Raw genomic sequence first — 27,580 nt, 5'->3', positions numbered from 1 at the left:
GAAACCCAAAGGAAGCTTCAAAACAGCATACTGTTAAATCAGAGCAAAAGGGAGTAACATTAGAAGACTTCTATATTTTCTTGAAACAGAAATTCAAAGCAAAAGGGATTTGCAGAACAGTAATATGGAATATTCTGCTGCCCTCCAAGCTACCTTTGAAGCACTAATAAAACTTAATACCCAGGTTGCCTTGAAAATAAGAATGGGTCTTATTTTCTTTTGGGCACCAAAATAAACACTAGGGCTTAATTTTGGGGGGCATCTTATTTCCCCCCCCATATATGGGAGACCCACTTCTTTTGCATGCTCGTGGGGAGGCAGGAGGTTAGTGGCGAGCCATAGCACCACAAGGCAGGGGGGTGGAGCTTCCCCCCATACCCAACACTGGTTTATCTCAGGGCCTCCGCAGCCAGGCCACCCATGCCCTGACACCTGCCTCGCCTCGCAGTGCAACTCCAGCATACCCATTCAGCAGGATCTTGTATGGCTGCTGGCCTACTTCTTCTGCTTGCTTGCAGATGCAACAGAGCAGAAGGCCAAATGAAGGGCCAGTGCGATGGCCAAGAGGCGATGTGAGGTGGAGCTATGTAGTCAGGCTATCGATGCCCAACACCTGCCTCGTGGCAAGGGCACCATCATGCCACTCAGCTTCTTGCTCTGTTGTGGTTGCGAGCAAGAAGTGGGCCAATGGCCAGGTGGGCTCCTGCTGCACATGGTTGCTGCTGCCGCCACTGCGAGGCATGTGACAATGTGTGGATGGCCAGGCTGTGGGGACCACGAGGTAAGCCAATGCGGGGCTTGTGGGGCAGCCTCACCCCGCCACCTTGCCTCGTGGCTGCGACACCGCGAGCAACCAGATGGAATGGGTGGGCCGCCAGCTAGACAGGCTCTTAAGTAGGGCTTATTTGGGGGGGGTAGGGTTTATATTAGGCACACATATAAAACATGCTAGATCTTATTTTTGGGATAGGTCTCATTTTCAGAGAAACAGGGTACTAGGCAAAGGGGATAATTTATTTGTAGCAACATATTAAGAAGTAAATATGGTCATGAAACAAAACACACCTTATTCCTCTTTTGCAACACATCACTTGGATTTGTATTCAGAGGAACAAACTGATTTGGATCCTCAATTTTTATTGGAGTTCCTCCACTAATCTTAGAGGAATCTTCAGCTTTTATCCACTGGGAAAAGGGGAAAAAAGAGAAGATTTTAAGAAAATAGGAAAAGGAAATGAGTGCAGTTTAATATCTGGAGAAGGCATGACGTTTTTGAGCAATGAACTTATTATTTAAATATGCAAAAAAGTAGTAGTAAAATACACCCAAACCCCAACACTGGTGATGGCACATATAGTATTATTATCAATAAGCATTTTCTTAAGTTTCTTAAGGGTTATAGCCCTTAATTTTGTGTAGTTCTAATCATCTGTAAAGTATTTAATTTAGGATATTAAAATAATATGGTTGTTTTGTGTAATAGGTAAGCAGAAACAGTTCTTTATGAAAGACTAAAATGTACACTTATTAATTCATTACTTAGATAGCCGTCTTTTTAATTTTGTTGTTTCCTTAAAACAGTACTTTATTAAGATACTTAATTAAAAATACAAAAATGAAAATGGGTGAATTGTTCAACCACCAGGTGGAGCTAATCATGTACTTCCATTGTATTACAACTGATCTGCATAAAGCATATTTGTATTTATATTCTCTGTACAATATTGAGAAAGTACAGAACCAGGACAGTGGTGATAAAAATATCATTTGTATTACAATACTTTGAATAAAAAATTATGCAGAAAGTATTGAATATTTGTTTATTCCTGACCAAAGGGATAGTAGTATTTAGAGGTACAGTGGTTTGCACAAAATTCTTTCTTTCTTGCCCATAAACCCCAGTTGTTTGTATAGCTCAGTCCTGAGTTGATTTATAATTGCATTACATGCCAATAATTCTCTAAAAAGACAAGATAACAAATACAAGAAACTGCCTTATACCAAGACAGATCCCTGGTTCCTCAAAACTGTCCAGCTAGCTGGCCACACCCAGCTGATGTTGGATGAACTCACAATATTAAGCAGGGCCAGATGTAGTTAATATTCAGACGGAAGACCTTCAGGACATAAAAGGGCTGTTACCTAGAAGGCAATGGCTTACCTCTTTATGCTGTTTTGGGGGACATGATAGGAAAATGTCCATTAAGTCACCAGGAATCAAGACTTGCCCTATGTATTTCAGCTTAAAATAATCTTTATTGCCCAGAAGTACTTTGGTCTTCAGTTAGGAATCTACCTAGACACATCTAGGTAGGAAAACTATTTCAATTCTCTGGATAAGCGCTACCTACTGTTGTTTTGGTCCTGGGGCTTGTTTCTCCATTCCGAGATTCTTCAGGAACATCCACTTTCAAATATGTATTTGGTGAGTTTAGCCACCTTGTCTTCTCCCGCTGCTGTTTTTGTGCTAGGAATTTCAGGGGGGAAATTGGAATTGAATCATCATCAAATGAAAACGCTGTCACCGTGGCTGGGATTTCAACATCACTCTTGTGCCGGGGTTTCTCCCTCACTAAGGGCTGACGATAAGCATAGCCTGTTCTGTAACCCTATGAGAAGAAAGCACTCTTGTAAAATTGTAGGAAATACACTCGTCAGCCCCTTTGAGGTATGTTACCTTTACTATAGTAACAGAATCTTGCAAGACTGAAAGCATTTCTCCTGTCTGTTACTTTCCCTCTCCCAACTAGAGAGAATCCCCACTCATCCCTTTAGGACAGAGTTTGTTTATCAGACTCATTGTTTAGGCTATAGTTCCTCTTTCTATTTCCCAAGGTCATTCCCCACATGTCATTACACATTCTGAAGCTGTACATAAAAAAATAAAGTGAATAAACTAAACACAAACATTTAAATATTGCTTATCTCATGTTTACATACAGAAATGATACTGCTTCAAATCACTCAATCTTTGTTTTTTTTCCCTCCAGGAATGCCACTGGAGTTCATGTAAGCCCTCAACATTATCCAAAAATAAATGGAAAAGGCAAAGAGTAGTTTGAGCTCCATTTTTTCCCAGCCAACCAATTTTATCTCTCATATTGGGATGGTGGGGATAATGAAAAAAAAAATCAAAGCCATTCTTAAGTAGACTGTAAGAACTTAGAAGCAAGAGGATTGATGAAATGACCTGAAATAGGAGTTGAGCAGGGAAAAGTAATAGCAAGGAGCTGGAAAAGCTAGCTAGGACAAGTGGGAAGTAAATTAGGAAGAAAAATAATTGGAAGATAAATTTTAGAAACAGTACTTTTTATGTGGACCAGCTCTTGAAAGGATGAAATTTAAAAGCCTAACATGGAATATAAATGGAGCATTTGCTCCTGAAAAAAGAAAATTATTTCATTATTTGAAAAATAAAAACAATTTGTTTATAATTTGTTTACAAGAAATACATATTAGAAGAAAAGTTAAAAATATTTGATTTGTATCAATGTAGACAAGTTTTTCTTTCATTGAGAATAAAAGACAAATGGAGCTGTTTCGTATATAATTTATAGAAGCCTAAATTACAAACAGAACTGATATTGACTAATGACTATGGTAGATATGTTGTGATATAAGTTCATTTATACGAGGCTAGGAATTTATGCCTGAAATGAAGATAAAACAGAATTTTATAAAGGAGTCTTGGATAAATTAATGGATATACTATATAAAAATTGGTGACTAACAGGAGATTAGACTGGAATGATTTGCCCACAAAAATATAAGAATCACCGAAACAGATATTAACAAAACACAATGTAAAATCCATTTACACTTTAAAATGTAAAATTTAAAAATATAATGGACAATTTACCGGTTGCATATTCATGGAGATAGAAAAATAATTGGAAAGAAATTACCTACTTTTATAAAAACAAAATATTTTTTCAAGAATTGTTAAGTTATTGGTTTCTAAGAATTTAGCCACCAGTGTTTAAATGGTGGAGATATTGTAAAAGAGCTTTTTAGATAATAATCCAGTGTCTTTAGCACTTAAAAGTAAGGCATGGTTATCATCTATAAATTCCTTCGCAGTGTTGGGGCCAAATTATTTGAGAAATCATCTATCTTCCATGGTTTCCATCCATTTAGAAACATGGGGCAGAATTGTTGTGCTTCGAGTTCCCCGAAGCAGATATTTTTTGATACACCACCTGCACTCTGGAATGATAGCTGCCAACTATCCACCCCACCTCAGCATATATGTATATGCAAAATGTATCACCATTCTGATGAATGGTGTTCCCGAAGGGTTGATTTTTTTAAAAAATGAAAACTTGGCTATTCTCCTAGGCCTTGGGATTGAATGTCTGATGTGTGGTTTAGCTGTATGCACTTATTTCAAGTTCTGAGAACCCAGAAATCAGTCTTTTCACACATACCAGGTTATCTAACATCCTCATCAGTGCTTCAAACTCTAGCTCGCCAACTTTCCACTTGAACTGAGAGCCCATACTTAATCCGGCTGTTGCAGCTACTTGATGTGTGAAAGGTTTATATTTCTGTAAGTCTAGGATAAGAAGATTGTCTACGCCACCAGCAGCTAAGGCATGTACCTGTGATATGATATAGTAAATATAGACTTCATGAATTTTCCATAATCAAAACATATATTAGCATTCTTCTAGGTATATTAGCATGGAAAGGATATGCTAGCCAATTTATACAGAAGGTATCAACTAAATACTTGATTAAGGCCTATGTTATACCTGTCTTTTAGTAATAATATTATTATATTCCATTATTTAATATACTGTTTATATTTATAAATTACAAATATAATGATAGTACAAATAGGCTTTTCCTTCACTACCACAAATTTCCTAGAAATAATTGGTCCTAATATCAAGGAATCCATTAAAAACACACATTATCTGCTTATACTTTTTAAATATAATATTTTAAACTATTTAAAATGGGTCGCTTCTTACCTGTATTTCACAGGCTAATTGTACATTGTAGATGTAGTGAAAGGCCTCTTCTAATGTCTCTCCCAGCGCTACTACTCCATGATTTCTCAAGACCAATACCTATGAAACAGAGATACTGGTAACTGGTAAAAACTGCATAAGTAGTAGAAATTTTCAAAAACAAACACACCATTAGAATGAAATACCTTACAGCTTGGTCCAAGAACTTTCTGAAGATCAATTCTTTCTTCCTGGTCATCCAGAGATCCATGATAATCATAGTATGCAACATCCCCTAAAATCAGAGCCTCCTGAGAAATGGGAAGTATTCCACACTTCATGGAAGAAACCTGTTTGAAACATTTGAGATTTCTATGGTGGGGAAAATTTGAAAATACGGACATACGAATATTCATATTTGCTAATATGAGGTGCACAATGATATCTTTAAAGTATTCTACAACTCCTTTAAATCCCAACAAGCACCCAATGAATTAGATTATGGTACTTGTAGTACAGAGCATCTACAGATGATTTTCTATCTATGACTACCATACAGGGATAACTCCAATCTTCAATTTCTAAAATATATTAAGGATCTAGGGTTATGTTTCATTGTAATTTTTGTCTCTACAGTGTTATATAAATTCTTCGACATATGAATCAAATTGAGGCATATGAAAAACTAAAAACAAATAGCATAATTAAAGTTTAAAACCATATAATTCAATTCCAATGGTGTTAAATAATGTATGATATATAGTAAAAAGAGAATTTCAATGGACACATCATCATCAGTGACTAGCCCTGATGATGTCACTAATTTGGGTAATGAAATGTCTGCAAGAAAACAAGCAAGCTCAGAGAGCACCAAAGACCCCTCATGTCAACTCTGAGCTACAAATATTCTCCTTTATTAGATAATTTCAAGACTATAGATGAGTAACAATATATAGCAGATGGTCTAGTAAAGATTTTGAATAACTATCCAGTGATGCCTGCTTGTCTATATGCCCAGTCGTGTCCATCCCATCATAACTCAACCCATATATCATACTATCCACCTATTCAATCAATTTAAATTCAATTTATATTCCACAACAATGCATTATTTTGAGTTTTCAAAGTCTCACCTTTATTTTATAAATAATTCAAAGCAGCAAGCATATCTAATCATCTTTCCTAGGCCCATTTCCCTACAACAACAACCCTGTGAGTTGAGTTGGGCTGAGTAAGCGTGACGGGTTCAAGTCTCCCATACTAGTAATAACAATAACAACGAAAGCGTACAAAAATACACAATAAAAACTGCAAATACTAAAAATAGTTAGCAATTAAAAGTTCAGTTAAAGCGTTAACTAATCTTTTAAAAGCAAAAGTATTAAGACTTGAATCCAACTTTTACACAACTTCACAAAGGAAGACAAGGTCTGAACATAATAAAGGAGACTTTTGATGAATAGTGAGTCATCATCATGTTCCTACTAAGTGGCAAGAGACTTACTGCTGCTGTTGCTGGAGTGTGTATATGGATCACACATCGGACATCCGGCCGCATTGAATAAATGGCTGCATGAGGACTGAATCCTGCAGTGTCAATTCGCAGATTGGTACTTCCTTGGTCAACCACGTCTCCTATGATATTTACTTTTACCTGAACAGAAGTTGAGGTACACAATAGAGTAAAACTCTTTCTAATACATTTCAATTGTCATTGAGGCGTAGGCTCTAGAGTTTATCAGGCAGGAAAGTGGGAAAGAACAATTTGGAAGATTTCCATCAAGGATTTACATGAATATAGATGGTAGAAGATTTTTAAAAATGAGAAAAACCTAAATAGAATTAAAATCATTACAAAAATATCCATTTGGTCAAGCACATACCAAATTGGAAGCAGACGCTTCAGAAAATGAAAGGCCGTCTGGAATGATAAGAATATGATCTTGTTCTTTGCTTACTCTTACCTAGAAATGAAGAGAAAGAAAATTATAGTGATGTTTGTATATTTAATATAAAAATATGATTCATAAAGGTGAGAAGTTTGAAACACATTTCAATGTAGCAGAAATGATTGAATATGTTAACTTCAGGCTACTCACTGTGATATATGAATTGGCCAAGTGTGCCCATCCAAATAAGTCTGTAAGCCTGTACAAACTGGCTAATTTACAACGAATATGTTTTTCTCCTTTACCAAATGTGGTGGTATCTATCCCAGGTAGATCATTAATAGGTGTTATCAGTCCAGAGCCTAAAATGATATTGACAAAAATGACTGAGAAAACTTTCTTCCTAAAAACATATAGCTTCATATGATATCACAAAAACTACAATGGTGCAACTTTCAATTTCTTTCCGACTGAAGTTTTGACTGCTCAATATTATGTCTCAATAACGCTAGTTTTCTAACTTTGGTGGAAAAAAGGAACTCTGAAGTCAGAAAGTGCTTTCAAACATCATTTGAATCTGAAGTCCCTAGCTATATATGCCCTACGATTAAAAAAACCAAAAACTAATAGTGATTCATTACAATTAAAAAGTTATCAACATGGAACAAAAAGTTACCGTGTTTCCCCGAAAATAAGGCAGGGTCTTATTTTCTTTTTACCCAGAAAATATGGCTTGGGCCTTATTATGAGGGGAGGGTTTATTGTTTTGGGCTTGCCGGGCAGCTGCACTCTTGCGAGCGGGCCCCCAAAGAGCTGGGCACAGCCTCATGAGCGAATGCAGTGCAATGCAACGGCCATGAAGCGACCACGCTCACGAGCAGCCACCCGGCAAACCCCCTTTCCAGCCGGGCACAGCGCCATTCACTGACCTAGGGGTATCACCAAGCCGCGTGAGTGCCTGTTCGCCGCCGCTTGGCTCCTGTGGCTTGGAGCCTTTGAAATGCCAGTGAATGGCGCTCTGCACAGCTGGAGAGGGGGGTTGCGCGAGCGGCTGTTCCAGTCTGCCGGTAGCTGGCCCACAACCATAGAGCGTACGCCCAGAGTGGCCACTGCTGGAAGACTCGGTTTGGAAGCCGCCGAAAAAGCCATGCTGGGATGGCAGTGGCAGCGGAGGTGCCCTGGCTCTGCAGGAAGAGCTGGGCCAGGGCATCGTGAAGCTGGGAGGCGTGTGAGAGCGGAACAGCCGCTCATGCAACCCCCCTCTCCAATCATGCAGAACGCCATTCACTGACATTTCGAAGGCGCCAAGCCATGGGAGCCAGGCGGTGGCAAACAGGCACTCACACGGCTTGGCGATACCCCTAGGTCAGTGAATGGCGCTGTGCCCGGCTGGAAAGGGGGTTTGCCAGGTCTTACACATACAGCCTAACAAAACCCTGTCCCTTTGCAAAACTGGACATGCAGAGGGTTTGGGAGGCTTGCAAAGTGCTCCTGGTGCTGGGGAAGACAAAAATGAGCAAAAAAATGGGCTGGGTTTGCTCATTTTTGCCCCACCCCCAGGAGCACTCTGTAAGCCTCCCTAAGCCTCTGTACGCCCCCCCCCCCGTTTTTTTTACGAAAAACAGGCATTTTTGCTTGTTTCCACACTGCCCCCAGGAGCACTCTATAAGCCTCCCAAAGCTCTGCATGCCCTTTTTTTTTTTTCCCCAAAAAACAAGACGTGCAGAGGGTTTGGGAGGCATGCAGAGTGCTCCTGGTGCTGGGGAAGACAAAAATGAGCAAAAAAATGGGCTGGGTTTGCTCATTTTTGCCCCACCCCCAGGAGCACTCTATAAGCCTCTGTACGCCCCCCGTTTTTTTTACGAAAAACAGGCAGTTTTTTGCTTGTTTCCACACTGCCCCCAGGAGCACTCTATAAGCCTCCCAAAGCTCTGCATGCCCCTCCCCCCCCTTTTTTTTTTTTGCAAAAAACAAGACGTGCAGAGGGTTTGGGAGGCATGCAGAGTGCAAAATCTTTTTTTTTAAATTACCACTTCAAAATCATGGTGAGTCTTATAGTCCAAAAAATAGGTAATACCATTAAGTAATAAAACAGCAGTGTTAAAGATATTTGTTATATATAGAACATCAACTCTTTTCATATCATTTATCTTTCTTTGCTCAATATTTATAAAGAACAAAATTGCAAAGGGCCAAAGGAAATTTGTAGTGACCTTAACAATCATATGGGCTGTATAGTACTCATAAATTACTTCAGGGACAAGGAATAACTTGACAGAAGACTTCTAAAATAAGAAAGCCAATCTTTTAGCCATTTATTTTACTGTAACACTTTTACTTACTTAAAGGTGATGAAGAAAATCCTGCAAAAGAACTTGCCATTATGTAATCGGCAATCTGCTGTAGGGCAAGCAGACCAGTTGGGTTATTTCCTTTCTTCATCTGCTCTTGAATAAGAGATTCCAGATCCTCCCGAAAAGCCTGTATGATATTTAAAATATTATATATTATAACACACAATGGCTACATATAATATATAAGACCAAGAGTTTTTGATGAAAAAGACCGGTTTTAAACTTATGTACATAGGGATTACACTAATATGAATTGTATGTTGTTTCAGAACACCTATGCTAAAGTGTGGAATTATATTAAGAAAGACTGAGAATATATTTGTTGAACAGGTCTATAACAATTCGCTATGGCCAACTCACCATGGCCAACTTGCCACGGGACAAGAGTTACATTAATATCAAAGAAATACTGGAATAGAATCATTAAAGGATGAAAAAGGAAGGACAAAATGGAATGTGAATGACAAAAATTAAAATAATTTATTTACTTTAAATAATTAAATTGAATTGTTAAATTGTTCCGCAATGAGTTGGCTGCAGTGAGCTGTCCCATTTTGAGTGCAAAGGTATCTATGAACTACTGGGCTTCTACATCTATGTTGTTAATTGCACTTACGTATGCATATGATACTGTTACTCTGAAAGACAACAGTTTCTATAACTTTACTATGTATAGGAGTTCTGTGTGCACTGGTTTCCTTTTGTTATAATTGACCAATGAAATGTTTTTAAGATATCCTAAATCTCAACAAGAGATGACAATAGCATGGCAGGATGCACAGGTGAATACAGCTCCAAAGCTTGACTAAGTAATATAACATTTATATTTTCTACCCTGTGTGTTTATTATCCCAATCCAGAGAACTGTAATGGCATACAAAAGTACCTAATCCTAGCACCAAACTGTAAATTAAAAAAACAGCCCCCACATGCGCACACATGCACCTGCAATAACTAAATATAGAAAACTCAATGAAATATAAATCCTTCACTTGCTTAGGGAATATCATTTATTTTAGCACTGGTTCTTGTATCACGTTAATATTAAACTTTCAGAATGTATTTCAAATGCAAATACTGTTTCCTGGGTTGATTGGTTGAGTTTTATGTGTAGCCTATGTGTTGATATTGAGCTTTAGAGTACATTTAGATCAGGGTGTCAAACTCATGTTGTCACGGTGGTGTCGCATGACATATTGGGACTTTCCCCCTTTCACTAAACCAGGCGTAGGTGTGGCCAGCACATGACGCATCCAGCCTGAGGGCCGCGAGTTTGACAGCCCTGATTTAGATGGAATTTTTCAATTCCCCTTATAACACAATATGAATATAGTGTAGTAAGATATATTTTTTTGCTGTTGCAATGTTTTATTAATTTAAATGCAGGCTTTGTTTATGGCTTTTATTTAGCCTACCAATGACAGTAAATGCAAATTTGTAAATTGGGATAAAGGAGGACAGGAGTATTTTTGCTCTTTGTGTATCTCCAAGTGCAGACTGCAGTGAACAAGTGTGTGTTCAATGACAGGAATTCACACAGAAGTTGTTTCTTCTTCCCGTAAAAATCACCAGAACACATTAAACAAGGATCTCAATGTGAGCACTGTCAAACTTTATTTCTTGCATAGTTTCCTATGCTAAAAGCATAGTTGCTTTGAGTTTTCATGCACTGAAATGTGCTCAGTTCAAAATCTACTGCTAGAGTATTTTGGTGGGCTTGTATTCTGATTTTGAAACAAAACATATTTTGTATTTCATATAGCTGTCCATTCTTTACTTCTTATCTAAAAATTGATAATAAAGAAGACAACTGGTCACCCATCACGATCCGGTTTCAGTGATACATGTATTCATGTGGCATGAATAAAACTGAATTGTTTAAAATCATGGCTAATTATCCTTAGAATGAGATAATGCAATATGTATGGCTACATGAGCCACATATCTGCTGACATATATGTGTTGAGCCTAAGCATACTATAACAGCATTACTTCTCAAGTCCTGAGATTGGTGTCTTTGATTATTCTGATGTTTTTTTCTCCTTGCCATCTGCTGTCTTTCCGCTGCACATGCTATCAGGAATTCTGAGAATGTTAGGTCTGACAGGGCACATTTTTTTCACTTGATCAAACTAAGTGATTTAATCTAACTGGACACACACATTTAAGTTTTTCCCAACACAGGCCTGGGAGAAAAAACATATCTCACTATCCAGAATACTGCTTGTTTTGCTCTTCTGTTTAATGTTAGCAATTTGTACTTTGTCTGGACAGACAGACAGACAGACAGACAGACAGACGGAGGGAGGGAGGGAAAGAGACAGACAGACAGAGAGATATATGCCTAAATTTATAGTGAAGCAGATTATTTTTTGAAGACAATTATAATTTTTTTCCCCTTCATGGTAAGGTAGCTACTACTTATGCTGGGTTTTTCTGGATTTTCAGGTCAATTCAATTCAATTCAATTTATTAGCGCTTATAGACCGCCCCCTCTCCCGAAAGGGACTCGTAAAACGCACCTTTACATGAATGACACTATGTTCAGTTGGTCATATTTTTCTATCTAAAGAATATTTCAGAAAATGTATTCCACTGGCATTAATTAGAATTAAAAAGCACCTCATATTATAATCTTTCTATATTCCAAACAGACAGGTTATAAATATTGCATTGTTAACTATATTTACCGAAAAGACTCAAATAATGGAGTAACGGATGGAAATGCTGAATAAAACAGTTAAGATAATAGTTATCAGTACAGTTTACTAAAATGTTACTTTATTCAAAATTTGGAAAAAGGAGCGGATAAGATCTTTTGGAGAAACTTTCAGTAAATATTCACTATTATATGTCCCAAAGGTGCTTTTTCAAGAGGCAACTGGACTTTCTGGTTTTTCTTTGGAGACGTTTTGCTTCTCATCCAAGCTTCTTAGCTGAGAAGCGAAACGTCTCCAAAGAAAAACCAGAAAGTCCAGTTGCCTCTTGAAAAAGCACCTTTAGGGCAACCATGACCTGGATGACTGAGAATCTCCATATACTATTATATGGTAGCAGAATTATACCTGAAACCCTTAATTATTTAAATTATTATCAGTTCCTAAATGTGATCTCACTAGCAATATACAAATCAGCTAACTATTAAAAACTGCTTTATGCAAAATCTAGATGAAAAATATTTATATACCGTATTCTTTTGACCCTCGAAATAAGCACTTAACCTCATTTTCGGGGAAGTCTTATTATTTTTGAGGTGCAGGAAGTGGCGAGCATGGTCACCCCATGGCTGCTGCTGTGTTGCAGTATTTTTTGGGAGGTCTTATTTTCAGGGGAGGGTTTATTATAGTGCATGCGCTCAAAAGCCCGATTGGGCTTATTACTGGGGGAGGTCTTATTTTTGGCGAAACAGGGTATTATAATAAGGGTGCTAAGCTGCTAACAACTCTAAACCATTTACAGTTCACTAACTTAGAATTTTTGTTAAAATTCAGGGTACCAACATTAAGAATAATCAGTAAAATTAATTTATTTGCTAATTATATTCCCTTATAAAATTTGTGTAATCTAGACTTCACATTAAGATGGATTATTTATCTCATTGTTATTTACTTTTTTCCAACCAGTAAAAGTATGTAAAAGCATTTCAGGCAGTTTTTGAATACAGAAGTCAAATGAGTAGAATGCCATTCTGCAAGAAAATGTCCCAACAGTTTGCATTTGTCTAAAGATTTCCTTCTCTTCCTTGTGACTAAGCAGCAATCAATTGAAATGTAGCTGGAAAGCTACTTTTGTGCAGTGTTAATGAAGCATTGCTTAAGAGGAAGGAGGGAGCAAACCCTGGATAAAGGACTGTTTGTTTGCAGATGAAAACTATGCAAATACTGAACAAACAATCCGCTTGTGAAAAGTTACAATCATGACATAGATTCTCCTATAGTCAATGAGGTCTTCCCTCCTTTGTTCAGTCCACTTTTGCTTTTTATTTATTTTTTCATGAACACTCAAACATGCAGGTTTGGAGGGGGGGGGGACTTTCCTCTACCCTGAATCCTACTCACAGGACTTTGCAGTATCTGGGTGACTCTCTTTCTTTGTTCCATCATGTTGAAGTCTTGCCTGAGGTCAGGAGACATATTTCTTTCACGGATATAGTCAGGGTCATTTTCATTGATGCGGTCAAAATATCTCTCTTTGTGAGGCATGCTGGAGGGCGGAGGGGTTGTGATTACTCCCTGGCTGATCTCAGTACTCATGCTTTAATCTTCACCTAGAATATTAAAAAGCCATGAGAAATTTAATAGCACATAAGAACAAGTAATCTAATTGACTTTACATGCATGAATAAATAAATATCCCTAGAGCAGAATGTAACATTAGAATATCCTTAAAAAAAAAGAATTGCTAATATTTTACTTACACTTTTATGGTAACATTGCCTAAATTTAGCAATAGCAATATAGGTTTGAAATTACTCACAACAGGTAGAAACAATTCAAACTCCCAAAGAAAGGCACTAGATATTAGTAATAGCAATGACATTATCAATCATATGTATGGAGAAAAGGTGGGTCAGACGAGCTCCAACACACCAATCGAAGCCAGAAACCCTATCCTATTATAAAACCAGATATGGTCATTATCAGCTGATACTCAAAAGCTACTCCCCCAAGACACTAGAAAGAAGAGGGCCTATAAAATGATGCTATAAATTATAATTCAGTCCTGCCTAATTTATCTCTGTTTCTTTCTCTTGTTTTCTGCTATTTCAACAAACATGTATCACTGTTTTCATTGTCTATAATCTTTAAGGTGTGTCAAACATTATAGTTACTCTTAGGGTGACACCCTGGCTGGGGATTTATGGAAATTATAGTAGAGCACTTAAGAAGGGAGCAATCCCAAAATTAAAAGGCCTTTTTTGTCTGGTTAGGCCCATTGAAGGTTTGATGAGATCACGTACAATATTGGTCTCAAAATTCCACTACATGTTTTTGGAAATCCGTAAACTTAGCATCAGTGAAACATTATATGAGTGCTATAACTTCCATGAAAGCCAGTTTTAAGTAAGAGTAACCACAGCCATTTCTGTATATACACTCTAGGCCAGTGATGGCAAACCTATGGCATACGTGCCACAGGTGGCATGCGGAGCCATTTGTCAGGGCACATGAGGCACTGCCCTGTTAGCTGGCCAGCGTGCATGCACGCACTGGCCAGCTGAGTTCACCCTTTTTTAAAGCCATTTTTCGCCCTCCCCAGGTTCCAGAGGCTTTATAGGAGCCTGGGGAGGCCAAAAAGAGCTCCCCCCGACCCCCCCGGAGGTCTTCAGGAGGCTTCATGAGCTTCCCTGAAGCCACCGGAGCACAAAAAACCAGCCCTATGGGCAAACCGGAAGTTCAGGAATGGACTTCCGGATTGCTCGGAGGTTTGTTTTGACTGCTCCGGAGGCTTCAGGGAAGCTTCCTGAAGGTCCCTGTAGCCTTCAGAGCACTCAAAATGACCTTTTGAGCAAACCGGAAGTCACTTCCGGTTTGCTCGGAGGGTCATTTTGACTGCTCCGGAGGCTTCAGGAAAGCCTCCTGAAGGTTCCTGAAGCCTCCGGAGGGCTTCCGGGGAGGGCGGGAGAGGCTGTTTTCGCCCTCCCCAGGCTCCTATAAAGCCTCTGGAGCCTGGGGAGGGAGAAAAAAGCATGCAAAAAATGGGGGGTCGTTCCTGTAGTGTGTGTATGTGCACTGAGGGGTGTCGCACATTGCATTATGGGTGTGGCACGCCTGCACACGACCCCCCTGCAACCCACACTTATGGCACACGAGCCAAAAAAAGTTCACCATTGCTGCTCTAGGCATTTTACAGATCTGTTCAGTTTAGATCCTCTTTCACCAAATGTCTAGAAAATTAAATTTCTGTGAAAATCATTTGCCTTTCTTTGTTGAGGGCAAAATTTGATGCTCAGGAGCATCAAATCTTTCTTCTGCCTCCTTTCTCTCCATGACTGCATCCTGCAGGTAACAGGCCTTTTTAGCGCAAGGCTCTACATTTTTCTTAATCATGGGAGCAGGAAGGTGAGGCAATGCAGATTATTAGGCTTACCTTAACCCATTCCCTCATTCCTTATCACATATTATATATAATATATTATTCCTAAAAGTTCACATATGCATTCATGAAATAATTACTGCAACTTGTCTGGATTTTTCTAATTCCCTTGAAATTATTATTTGAGACACAAATATGAGACTGGATATTATATTTATGTATTGAGCTTTAATAACAGAATAATGTTCACATATCTTGATCCCTGTGGCCTGAAAAATTATTTTTACGGGCACACACACAAATATTTTAAAAAGAAGCTATTTTTCTATGAAATAACCTACATATCAGATGAGTCTCGAACATGGAACAAATGTCAGAAAATCAGTATTTTTATTTGTTTAATCATGTTTAACTGATGGCAAACTAGCTTTGTATGTGTACGGCTCAGCAGTATAAGAATTCAGTCCCACTCTGTCTGGATATGCTAGCAGCAGGACCATGATCTGACTTTGAGGATCTGATTTGATGCTAAACTGTTACCTGGCACACTCAAAATTATTGAGGAGGAGCTTACTAGTTTTAGGGGGCAGGGCTGCCACAAATAATTCATCATTTTAAGAAATCAAGGCACCACAAAGTTTAAAACCTCTGTTCCAAGTTGTAAGAATATTTCCATAGTCACCTAATCAACTACTTTTGGAAAATAACTGCCATGCTACTGTCTGATAAGAGTAGTCAACAACGGGGAGATACCACATTCGACTAGGTTAGTTTAATCCCACTTTAAATTCTACCACTCCCCCATTGTTTTGGTGAAGAATACAAAAAGAATTATAAACATATATTTTATGAATAAATTGCCTTTAACAACAACAACAAAAAAAGACAGCATGTAATTATAGGTTCCTTGGGACCCTCCTAAGTCAGTGATGGCGAACCTTTTTTGCCTCAAGTGCCAAAAGCACACATGCGCCTGGAAACAGCCTGAAAAATGCCCTGTTTTTTGGGCTGTTAAGTGATAGAACCAATACAGACCGCTTGCAAATTACTGCTATGTTTTATTTTAAGATTATATCAGCAATAATTAAATTTAAGGCAATGGGCCTTGCAATTGGAATGAAAGGCTGATATCTAATTATAAATTAGTGTAAATGAATTTTTTTCTTGGTTAAGTCAAAGGAACCACATGTGCTCTACATGAAGAACTTACTGATTTTCTGCCTGAAGCCCTGGAAAACTGTTGCCAGGTAGTAGTGTTGAAATTGCTGAACAAATTGACTAACAGTTTTACTCATTTAAAAAAACAACATTTTAATGTCATTTAAAAACTGGAAAATCAAAACATACTAATTTTGTTTTTTGTTTTCAATTATTTATAATCCATGCCAGGAACTTGTTTATATTTTTACTGGTAGAATCTGAGTTTGGATAAATTTCCCATTACTGAGAATATACATTATCTATTAAAATACCTTTAATATCTACTTTGTATAATTTCTTTCATCCAATAATACAATTTCCATTCCTTTTCTAAAACGATCTGTATGCCAAATCAAAACATATTCACATGTTTTAGTAGTTCTATGTTGTATCTCAGAAGTACTAATATCCTATAAATGCAAATTGCTCAAATGCTTTCAAAATCTATCACATTTAAGTAGGAAACATTTTATATTTTCCTAATTTGCTGACCCTTTAGACAATCACCCAGTGCCACCATTTTTGGGTCCTTGAGTTTATGCAGGTTATTTAACAGTAAATCAGAACAGTTCTGAGCATCTGCATAATATGAAACATATTATATGATCACAAAATCATGTAATCCATTTCATACTTTCTTCACTCAGGATCAATGAGGAAAAAAAGAACTTTACCCAATATTATTATACTGGTTCAAATGTTTGAAGTAATATTGAGGGGAACAAAGGGATCTTGTTCTTCTTCAGCAACTCCAATTCACTCCTTCCATCTGGAACTGAGAAGCCTGAGAATCAATGTGAAGCTTCCCTCCTACTAAATCTTTGCTGGTTGGTTTTTTTTTTTAGTGATTTTCAGCTGGGTCAATAGGCAAGGAAGCTCGCCCCTACCTGTGATTCCAAATTCTGCCCAAAGGAAGAAATAATTACTTTCATTGTTTTTTAAAATAAAATAAAATATGGGCCCAATATTCTTAATTGAGAACTTGTAATTACTGTACAAAATAAATATAAAGTAAAAGTAGACCATAACTAATAAGAGCACTTGAGTAAAAACATTTACATTGAAATGTAAAAGTCATCTCTGTACGTCTCCCTACTCCTGTACAGATTTCTTACTTTTATCAAGTTTGCTTCAAAATCACTTTCCTTGGTTTTAGTGTATGCTTAGCAAACAAAGGCAAGCACACAAATCTTAGAATTGTGACTATAACACATAATGTTACAAAAATTCATTAATCAGCCAACACGTCTTTCAAAAAGTCTGTTTCAACATCAATCATAGAAATATTTTCTGTTCCCAACTACATACACTGAAACCACGCACTTAAAAAAGTTAAGCAAAAAAGTATTTGCCAGCAGACTGTTGCATTAATTGGTAACATCTATTTCCCCTACCTACACTTGGCACAACAGTAAAAGATTCTTGATTTTCTACATAATAGAACTGAACTTGCTAATCTCAGCTAAACCAATAGACTTAACAATAGTCTTTGACTTAAGATCACAATTGGAACCTGAATTTCAGTTAAACAAGGCAGTTGTTAAATGAACTTTGCCTGACTTCGCCTTTTTTGCCGTAGTTGTTAAGCGAAGCACTTCAATTTTAAGTACCATATTTTTCAGACCATAAGATGCATCCTCCCCGCCCCCCAGAGGGTGGAAATGTCTGTGCGCCTTATAGAGAAAATACGGACCTATTTTTGGCCTCCCGGACTATGTGCGTCCCGTTTTTGCCCTCCCCATCATCCAGAAACACTCTGCAAGCCAAATATTGGGTCCGCATTTGGTCTTCAGAGGCCTCTGTGAGTCCTGTTTTTGCCTTCCCTGGCATCCAGAAGAGGGCCTGCTTTTGGCCTCTGGGGAGGACAAAAACGGGACCTGCAGAGGCTTTGGGAGGCCAGTCATCACACTTGCAGAGTGCTTCTGGATGCTAGAGAAAGCAAAAATGGGACGCTTGGAGGCAAAAAACCCTATTTTTTCCTTGTTTTCCTCCTCTAAACCTAGGTGCATCTTATAGTCCTAAAAATATGGTAAATAACATGGTTGTTAAGTGAATCTGGATTCACCCATAGACTGGGCTTGTCAGAAGGTGGTTGGTAAGGTAGCAAATGACAATCACATAACTCCAGGACACTGCAACTGTCATAAATATATGCCGGTGGCAAAGTGTCTGAATTTTGAACAGGTAACCATGGCTATACCACAAAGGTCTTTAGTGTGAGGACTGGTCATTTGTTTCAGTGCCATTGTAACATCAATGGTTATTAAATGAATGGTTGTTAAATCAGGAATACTTGTATAACTTTAGCATCATAAAAGGAATTCCATGTTAATTCCACAAATACATATAGAAATGCTTCATAAATTCTAGTAGCACTTGTTTCTAATAAAAACTGAAGTGGCTATTCAGTTTTTCTTGAGTATTCTCTTCATATAAAGAAGTCCTTGAACCCACTTACACAAAACAACTCCTATACTTAAAGCAAAAATGCTTTAAGGCTTGCTTTCAAATATACCTTATAATATTAAATAATATCTTAAACATAAAATAGATATCAAGCTTACATTAGCAACATAAATACCAAATGATACAAATTAAGACAAAACATTAAACATTAAACAAATAGAAGTTCAGCATAGCAATATAGCGTATTTTTCAGAGTATAAGATGCATTCCCCGCCAAAAAAGTGGGAGGAAATGTCTTATACAGCGAATATTGCACTGGGAGGGAGTGGGATTGGTATGGTGCTGATCAGCTGTTCTAGAATAGGTGGCGGTGGCAAACAGGCTGTGGTGAACGGGCCGCCGTGGCAGCAAATGGGCCATGGCAGCGGCAAATGGGCCACAGCGGTGGCGAATGGACTGTGGCGAATGGGCCAGATGAATACCAGATGGATGCTGGGAGGCAGAGGCAGATTTGTTTTTGTTTTCTTCCCCAAAAGCTAGGTGCATCTTATAGTTCGGAGCATCTTATGATCCAAATATACTGTAGTTATTCTACACTTAGGAGGGTTTTTTTTTAATTACAGGAGAGATACTCAAACATCTGGTACTTATGGAATATGTCCTGTATATTTACAAGAAATTTCAGGAAGAGAATACCTGCGATTGGATAATAGCCATTAAATCTGGACTTTATATTATTTAAATTGGATTGGAGAGTGCAGCAGGAAAACTGAATTATTTGAGTTCCATTGAAAGTTGCATGAAATTTAATAAAGTTTCATTCTAGTAAAGCAGCTTCCTTATTTCAGAAACTAATGTTATTTGAGAGATCACAGTCAGAATTTAAGATTCAATGCTAAAGTTACATTCTACAATAATTCTTCTTCAGCTATTACTTGAAGAATAATAAATGGGGCACATCAATTTAGCTTTATTTTAGGCAACGAAGTGCCTTGTATTGCGATAATTTTTGTGTACATCTTTACATGAAACATGTTCTCCTAATTATCTACTATTGTAGATATTTTATATGGATACTTAAATGTATGCATACAACATAGCTATCAATTATATGATGTGGCAGATATATAAGATGTGTCGTCATATAATTCAGATTGTACCTTAAAATACTTATAAATCAAAGAATTGAAAAACAGCTTTCAGAGATGGCATTTTCCTCTCCTTGGATAGGAAGATTCTGCTGCAGTGCTGGCAACATAAGATGCCCTGTTCTGCTGCATTGAAACTGCTGGTTGCAGTTTTTTGGTTTTCATGACCAAGCTTATGCTCAGTTTTTAACTTGGCTTGGATATAAGTAAATATCAGCAGATGGAGATATATATATATCCTATTGCATTATATGGTGCACTCCTTTACTGAGCATTTAAAAATATTTATGTTTTGTTTCAACTTGGTAGTATTCTGAAGTATCTGATTAGTGAAAGCTAGATAAATATGCAGTTATTCTCTACGTTTGCTTTTAGCTGGCTATTGTAATTGTTTGTGTTCATTTTTATATAAATTTGTACTCATGGAACTCTTTAAAAATCTTTTCTTGTGAGCAATAGTCCGTTTCTATGGTTCCACTGAGATAACTATGACACAATATTTTAAAAAATGCACAATACATTTGGTCTTAGTTAGACAGTTTTGGAGGCCAAGAGTTTGGCAATGTATAAATATTTCCCCTTAGTTCCTAGCCTTTTTTACACAATCAAGATCAGATTGCTTCATTCTCTACAAAGCTTCCCTTTGGAGCAAATGGAAAAGTTTTCATTTGGACTTAAGAAACACAGACGATGCATTAGGTATAAATTTACTTTTTGGGTATATGAGATTCATAAAGAATTATATATTTTTTCATACCACCTTATATAATATGTAAAAAAAATCTCAAACTTTTCTCATTATTTCCAAAAATATAGAATTACATACTGAATTAATATAGTTTTTGAAAACTTCTTTGATTTTATGGTAAGTTTATTCTTCCTCAAAAATGTAAGAGCATAAGCAACTATTCCAAGCCTAAGTTTAATATTTAAGTAACTAAAGTGACAGACACAACAACTGGCAGATTTTACAAATGTTTACGCAAACAACTCATCTCAAATGACATTGCTATACTAGTTACACAATTCTTTTCAAAGGGCAAACCCTTGGAGTTCTTTGTCTTTATCCGCATCACATAATGTTTAACTCAGGTCATCTATGTTAACAATATTATCAAAAAAAAAAAAAGTTCCACCAAAATACTGCCACCTAGAGTTCATTTGACAGCATCTCATCTTGAAGATCAGTAGAACCAACTGTCAACACAGCTCGAATTACTAGCAGCAGAAAAAAAATGTCCAAAGTTTTAGACAGCACTGCTGTGATCACAAGGTAAATTTTCAATTCTTCCATAGTCAAGGTCAAAATGTTGTAAGGACACTGGGAATATTATTTCTTTGTGCCAGTATAGGTCCTCCCCCCTTTCTTGGCTCCTTTTTTTCCTCTTACATTAAAAGTGTTCAAACAACTATACCAAATATTTTCAGTATAAATAATTTCACTGAATAAATATAGTTCTATTAATGTGATTCATTCAGTCTGGTGCCTCATAAATATGTTCAAGGTCAGTTAAGACTGTACCCAAATTTACAGCAGAATTTTGCCAATTATATTAATTTTACAATGCACTGTAAAAAGAAATGAGGCCATTCTCTATTACGGTAGTACACTGCAATAAGATTGGAACACTAGTAGTATGGCATAAGTACATAATCTAACAGAGCACAAGTACTCATTCCTTGAAACCTGTTAAAATTCCTCAACATGTAAATAGGCCCACCAGCACCTTTTTGGACAGGTTATATATGCTAAATAAATCAATGACTTTGGTTTGATATGTAACTAATTATAGATGTATTTATTATCAAACAAACCAAAGAATACCACAAATATATTTTATGTACAAGGCTGTCAAAAGTTATTGAAATCTGTTTTCTATAACTTTGAAATCATAAGTTTCATTCATAGTCATATACCATATGTGATTGTATCACATGGAGTGAGACCGAATGCACCAAACAACTAAATAATAAAAATGTGGTTTCTAACTAGAACGACTCTATTTAATTTATGATGCAATACATCTGGGAAAATGGGCATGCCTGAGAATCAACTGCCCATTTGTCATACCTCCAGTTCCTAGAAACAGCTGACCTAATTCATTTCCCCTGAAAGTAAACCCAAAGAAAAGATTATCCATCTCACACACAGTGTAAGATGACAAGAATAAAACACAAACTTCCTGAAAAGCCACTGAATGATGTTCTTTCCTACTTTTCCCTTGTTTGCCTATAACCAGATGGGTTTTATGAATTATTAAGATCAAAACACTCTGATGAAACAATAGGACTGACAGAATTTGAAAAAAAATAGCATAAAATTTAGAAGTATTTATTACTACTGAATATGCATTACCACTGAACATGAATCAGAAATTGAACAAGTCAAAGGTTTTATCATTTAATAGATTCATTAGATGGATTGAGCCTTAAAACAGGCCACTGTCATCCGACAGATGCCCTAATTAAATCAAGAGCCTTGAGCCAAGCTTCAAAAGAAATCCAGTTATTTATTAGGAGCAACATGTTGGCACGTACCCAAGTGAACCCAGCTCTGACCCAAAGTAATTTATGTCCCAAGTATGGCCCTGTTTTCCCCACCCTCTTGGCTATGGCAACTTAAGAGCAGGCCAGGAATACTTTGTGAGTTGATATTTGGCTCCCCTCACTTTCTGAAGGTGACCAGTTTAAATGCAACAATGGGAATGTAAGTGGAAATATTACAGCTACTGTTAATATTATACTCACAGGTAACTGGTACAAGATTTTTAAATTGTTATATCAGTGTTTAAAGAGATAATTCGTAATTTAAAATGTTGGAAATAAAATAAGGGAGCCTACTACAAAATTAGTATTATTTTTGCTGCAACTAGAATTTATCCAGAATCAGGCTTGCTACTCATATACAAATTTTCAATTCAAATTATTTTAGCATCTTTGCTATGAAACTATTTTGGAAAGTATTAAATTTATTTTTGTCTCTTATATTACAGGAAACGGGACAGGAAAAATGCAAATAGATTTTAGATATTTAAACTTCCTAAATAAAAATTCAAGACATTGAACACTTTAGGACAGTACTCTAACTAAATGTTGACTTCGTTAGATTGCTTATTTAAATATCTTATTGTTCACCGACAGTTGCCTCGACAAGATAAAACACTGAAAAAAGCATTTCCTGATAGGAAGTAAATTCCACTGTTTATCACAGGCTTTCTTTAAAAAGCATTTTTCCAGAGAAGGAATGGCACCCAAAAATAAGGTTAAAGTTATTGCTATAAATATCTCCTATCTAGAAGTTTTTTTTCTTCTTCTTTATTATGATATGAGCTAGTTTCATCAGGATTTCTTTGTACAGAATAACAGAAATTGAAAAATACATTATAAAATATTTCTCACCATGGAATTACACCCAAGAATACTTTCTGCGCTCTCTCTCTCTCTCTCTCTCTCTCTCTCTCCACACACACACACACACTCACTCACTCAATATATTTTGGATAAAAAGAAATTCAGGCACAGGCTTATCTATATTTGAGACCACATATTAATAAACTTTATTTTTATTTCAGCATAAATTATATGTATTTATTGATCTATCAATCAAATTTATATGGCTGCCCATCTCACACAAAGTGACGGTGTGGAGTACAATAAAATCAACAATTAAAACAGAATATAAAAAAGCAGTAAAAGCAAATAATTAACATGAGTAAAAACAAAATTTCAAGAAGGGTTAAGTAAGATGTTATATGTATACAACCAATGTGTGGGTCTCTTCTGCCTGGTTATCCCAAGGCCTGATGAATATGAAAATATGATGAACAGCCAGACCTGGACCTGATTAGATGGGTAATGTCTCAGATAATTTGGCCTCTGACATGTAGGCCTTAAAAAGGTCAAAAACAACACCTTGAATTGTGCCCAGACACAAACTAATTGACCAGTGCAGCTCACAGAGGAAAAGTATGTATGTCTTTCTAGTATTACATATATCAGCTCATGTGGCTGCATTTTTCACCAACTGAAGATTCTAGATACTCCTCAGTGGCAGTCCCATGTGCATTCTAGTAGTTTGTTTGGAGAATGACTAGGGTGTGAATAACCATAAACAGAGCCTAATAACCCAGTAATGGGAATAAGTGGCACACTACATGAAGTTGTGCAAAGGCTCTCCTAGCTATAATTGTCATCTGCTCTTTGAGCAGGAGTCATGAACCCAGAAGGACACTCAGATTGTGAACTGAATCTGTTTGGGGCAGGGCATCAAACATTATACAATTCCAGATTTAAAAGGTAGTAAAACCCAAAGTCTCCCAGTCTCTCCAGGGTTTATGTGTAGCCTGTTGTTCTATATTCAGATCCCTACAGCCTCTAGGCATTGGAAAAACAACAACATAGCTTAGTTTACCAAGGGGCAGAGAAGTATCAGAGTATCATCAGCATAGTTGATGATGAAAGTTGATTCCCCCCAGCCGTTGCATGCAAAAGTTAAACAGGACACAACACCAACACGTATAGGTGTCAAGGAGCAGACCTCTCACTTCCAATCAATACCAACTTGTATCAGCCTCATAGGAACAAAGTTATCTAGTACAGAACCGTGCCAACCTTTCCTAATTACTGAAGCCAATCTAGAATAATACCCTTATCAATGATATCAGAAGCTGTCAAGAGATCAAGCACCACCAGGATAAATGAACTACCCCAATTCTGTTCCTGCCAGAGATCATGCAAAAATGTAACATCCATTATCCAGACCTGAAACCTAATTAAAGGGGATCCCTGTATTTCACTTCATCAAGAGTCTACTGAAGCTGCTAGGTGACTGTCTCTCCACAACCTTCCTTAACAAAGGAGATTGGACACTGCAGAAAAGTCGTCAAGTATGGTGGGATCCAATGATGTATTTTTGAAGGGGGAGGAGTGAACTAATGCCTTCTTAAGAGAAAAAGGATTAACCTCAAGGATGAATTTACTACCTCTATAATCACTACATGTCACTCTGGGCAGCCTTGGATAATCAGGAAAAGCATGAGTCTAAAAAGCAAGGAGGCAAACTCATAGTTATAAGGACCGTGTTCAAAGTTCAAACATTCCCAGAAAAAGACTGTGCCCCATGCATCTCCACAAGACTTACATTTATTTGGGAACAAATTCAATCAGGTTTTTTCCCCAATAGATGCTGCGGCACTATATTACCAAAAGAACATTTACATTTAATTAAATTTATTAAGCAAAATATGATCAATGCTAGCACAAGAGAGTCACTTCATTTTTTAAAAAAATCAAATTATCCTTTTTTTCTTAACTACAAGGACCTGGCAGACAGTCTGATTATTTAATTGCCAGACTATATTTAGTCTGTAATCAGTAATTTATTCTGTTCTGTTGTTAAACAGAAATAATTCTATTCAATGATTTATTAAATACTACCTAAACTTAATCAAGCAATGAAATATGTACTATCACTATGCTGTGATCATGAATTAGTTCCCCCTCAAAATGTATATTTTAGAAAGGAAATATGATGTGAGTTAGTGAATAAATGAATGAATGAATGATGTATAACTACAATTATTACTATCCTTACAGTTCATGGTTCTGGTGACACTGAACAATTGGTAGAGTTATGCCCAGAATCCCCAAAATTATGGCTGCTGTTTTGTCCCCATAGTCACATAATCAAAATTTGGTTGCTGGGAGTCTGCCTGCAATCATGACCAAAGATACTTCAACTTGCTCCACCTGAGGCTCTCTTCCTTCATCTCTGTCCTTTTGGCTGTCCTGAACTCTACTGCCTTTGCCAGCCATGTGACCCAGCACTGTCTGCCCTGCATTCCACCACCTTGAACTGACCTTTGCCATTTTCTTGCTCCTACCACTGCCAATAACATCATTTCACTGTAATTAGGATTGGTCAAGGAACAAATATACTAATTATCTATATAGCTTAAAGCCATAAATTTTTCATCAAGGAAAACAATGAGTTTTCTTGTTTCTGAAATCTGAGTTTTATTTTATAGACAGTCACCCGTTTCTTGTCTGATATTTGCTTTTTATAAACTTTAGCAATAAGTAAGAGCTAATAGAAAGAACATGTATGTAGCACAGACTTTAACTGTAGAGTTCTTGGTTGTTTGCTTGGGGATCTTTTATTCCACAACTAGGTTACATCAATAGTGTGAGTGAATGTGAGTTATATATACAATAGCTTGTCCTGCCAATGCTGGTGGGACTGTGGTTTTCTCTTTAGTAGCTCCTTGATTAGGATATTGTTTTCTGTTTATTTGCCTGGTGTTAATTCCTGCTTATCCGATTTCTTCTTAGCTTTCTTAATAACTCTTTTGAGTGGTGTGTAACTATGGCTTACTTCTACGTGTCTATTGATGGGTGATTTGTCCGAATGCCAAGATTCCAGGAATTCTCTAGCATTTTTGGATTTGGCTTGGTTTAGGACACTCACAATTTCTCAGTTGAAACTATGGTTCTGTTTTATCTATGTGTTGTGAGATTAAAGAATTTTCATTGTGCCTTCCGATTACTGACTGGTGTACATGGATGTTCCTTGAAAGTATTCTGCCTGTTTGTCCTACATAACGGCTGTTGCAGACCTTATACTGTATGTTGTAGATTACTCATAAGTCATTTTACATTTAAATATAAGTGAATCAATATTTGAATTACTACAGCTGAATATATTCATCCTGCTTTGAGTTTTAAATCTTGCCTTCCACAGCTGCAAAGGAAATGGCAAGAGAACAACATAGGCAAGCACAGATTAGCAATTAATTCCATTTATAATGGACCAAATGATTGCACACAGAAGAATTAGCTTAATTCCTTTAGTTGCAACTGAAAACCGATCTTGTGTTTTCAGAGGCACAAGCTGCTTGTAACATGTTAGGAATGTGCACTGATCACATGCAGATGAAGAAATCAAATCCAGATCTGTCTTTGCAATTTTTGGGCTACACATCTTAATTAAGAGATCAAGTTTATTCCCTGATCACCATTCCCTTGATAAAAATGAATAACTCCCAGGTCAATCAGACCGTGAATCTAGAGAGCAGAAAGGTGTTTCACTAGCAAATGAAAATAATGTTGGTCCTTACCTGAATGTTTCTTTTCAGTAGACGAGAGGGAGGGCTACACGTGGGATATTCCGAAAGCCTGATTGGTCCAAAGACTGAGGGCAAATTCTTTTAGCCTCCTCCTTTCCCTGTTGGCTCCCAGTTCCTTAAAGACGAAGGACCAGAGCCAAGCTGCATAAAAACAGACAAAGAGATAGAAGGAAAACCACCCGACCGCCCCGCACCCGCTAACTAGCAACTAACTAATTGGGTTGGGAAGTAGTCCCTCCCGCTCGTCTACTGAAAAGAAACGTTCAGGTAAGGACCAACGTTCTTTTTCCAGTAGACTCGAAGGAGGGGCTACACGTGGGACATGCCCAAGCTCAGTCCTAGGGAGGGAACCTAAGACTCAGGGGAAGGAGCATTCACTACCTGCTGGAGAATCCTGCACCTCAGCAGATGCAAAAGCATCCAACAGATAGTGGCGGATAAAGGGAGTCGGGGAAGCCCAGGTGGCCA

General features: G+C 37.3%; 1 protein-coding gene across 6 annotated transcripts in view; it reads right to left on the bottom strand.

Annotated features, from left to right (window-relative positions):
• ADD3 (adducin 3) overlaps window positions 1-27,580 on the bottom strand; it is a 93,151-nt gene that overhangs the window by 8,644 nt on the left and 56,927 nt on the right. For all 6 annotated transcript variants that reach the window (XM_081955810.1, XM_081955811.1, XM_081955812.1 and 3 more), the window contains 10 exons: window positions 13,257-13,465; window positions 9,187-9,325; window positions 7,055-7,206; window positions 6,839-6,919; window positions 6,460-6,609; window positions 5,162-5,305; window positions 4,977-5,075; window positions 4,428-4,601; window positions 2,352-2,609; window positions 1,066-1,185 (listed from right to left, as the gene is read on the bottom strand). In XM_081955810.1, the coding sequence (XP_081811936.1) occupies window positions 1,066-1,185; window positions 2,352-2,609; window positions 4,428-4,601; window positions 4,977-5,075; window positions 5,162-5,305; window positions 6,460-6,609; window positions 6,839-6,919; window positions 7,055-7,206; window positions 9,187-9,325; window positions 13,257-13,451 (1,512 nt within the window). In that variant the 5' untranslated portion in view covers window positions 13,452-13,465. The remainder of the gene's footprint in view (window positions 1-1,065; window positions 1,186-2,351; window positions 2,610-4,427; window positions 4,602-4,976; window positions 5,076-5,161; window positions 5,306-6,459; window positions 6,610-6,838; window positions 6,920-7,054; window positions 7,207-9,186; window positions 9,326-13,256; window positions 13,466-27,580) is intronic.

This window comes from Natrix helvetica, assembly GCF_964273705.1.
Source record: "Natrix helvetica genome assembly, chromosome: 5".
Classification (NCBI taxonomy): domain Eukaryota; kingdom Metazoa; phylum Chordata; class Lepidosauria; order Squamata; family Natricidae; genus Natrix; species Natrix helvetica.
This window is presented reverse-complemented; position numbering and strand designations above follow the sequence as displayed.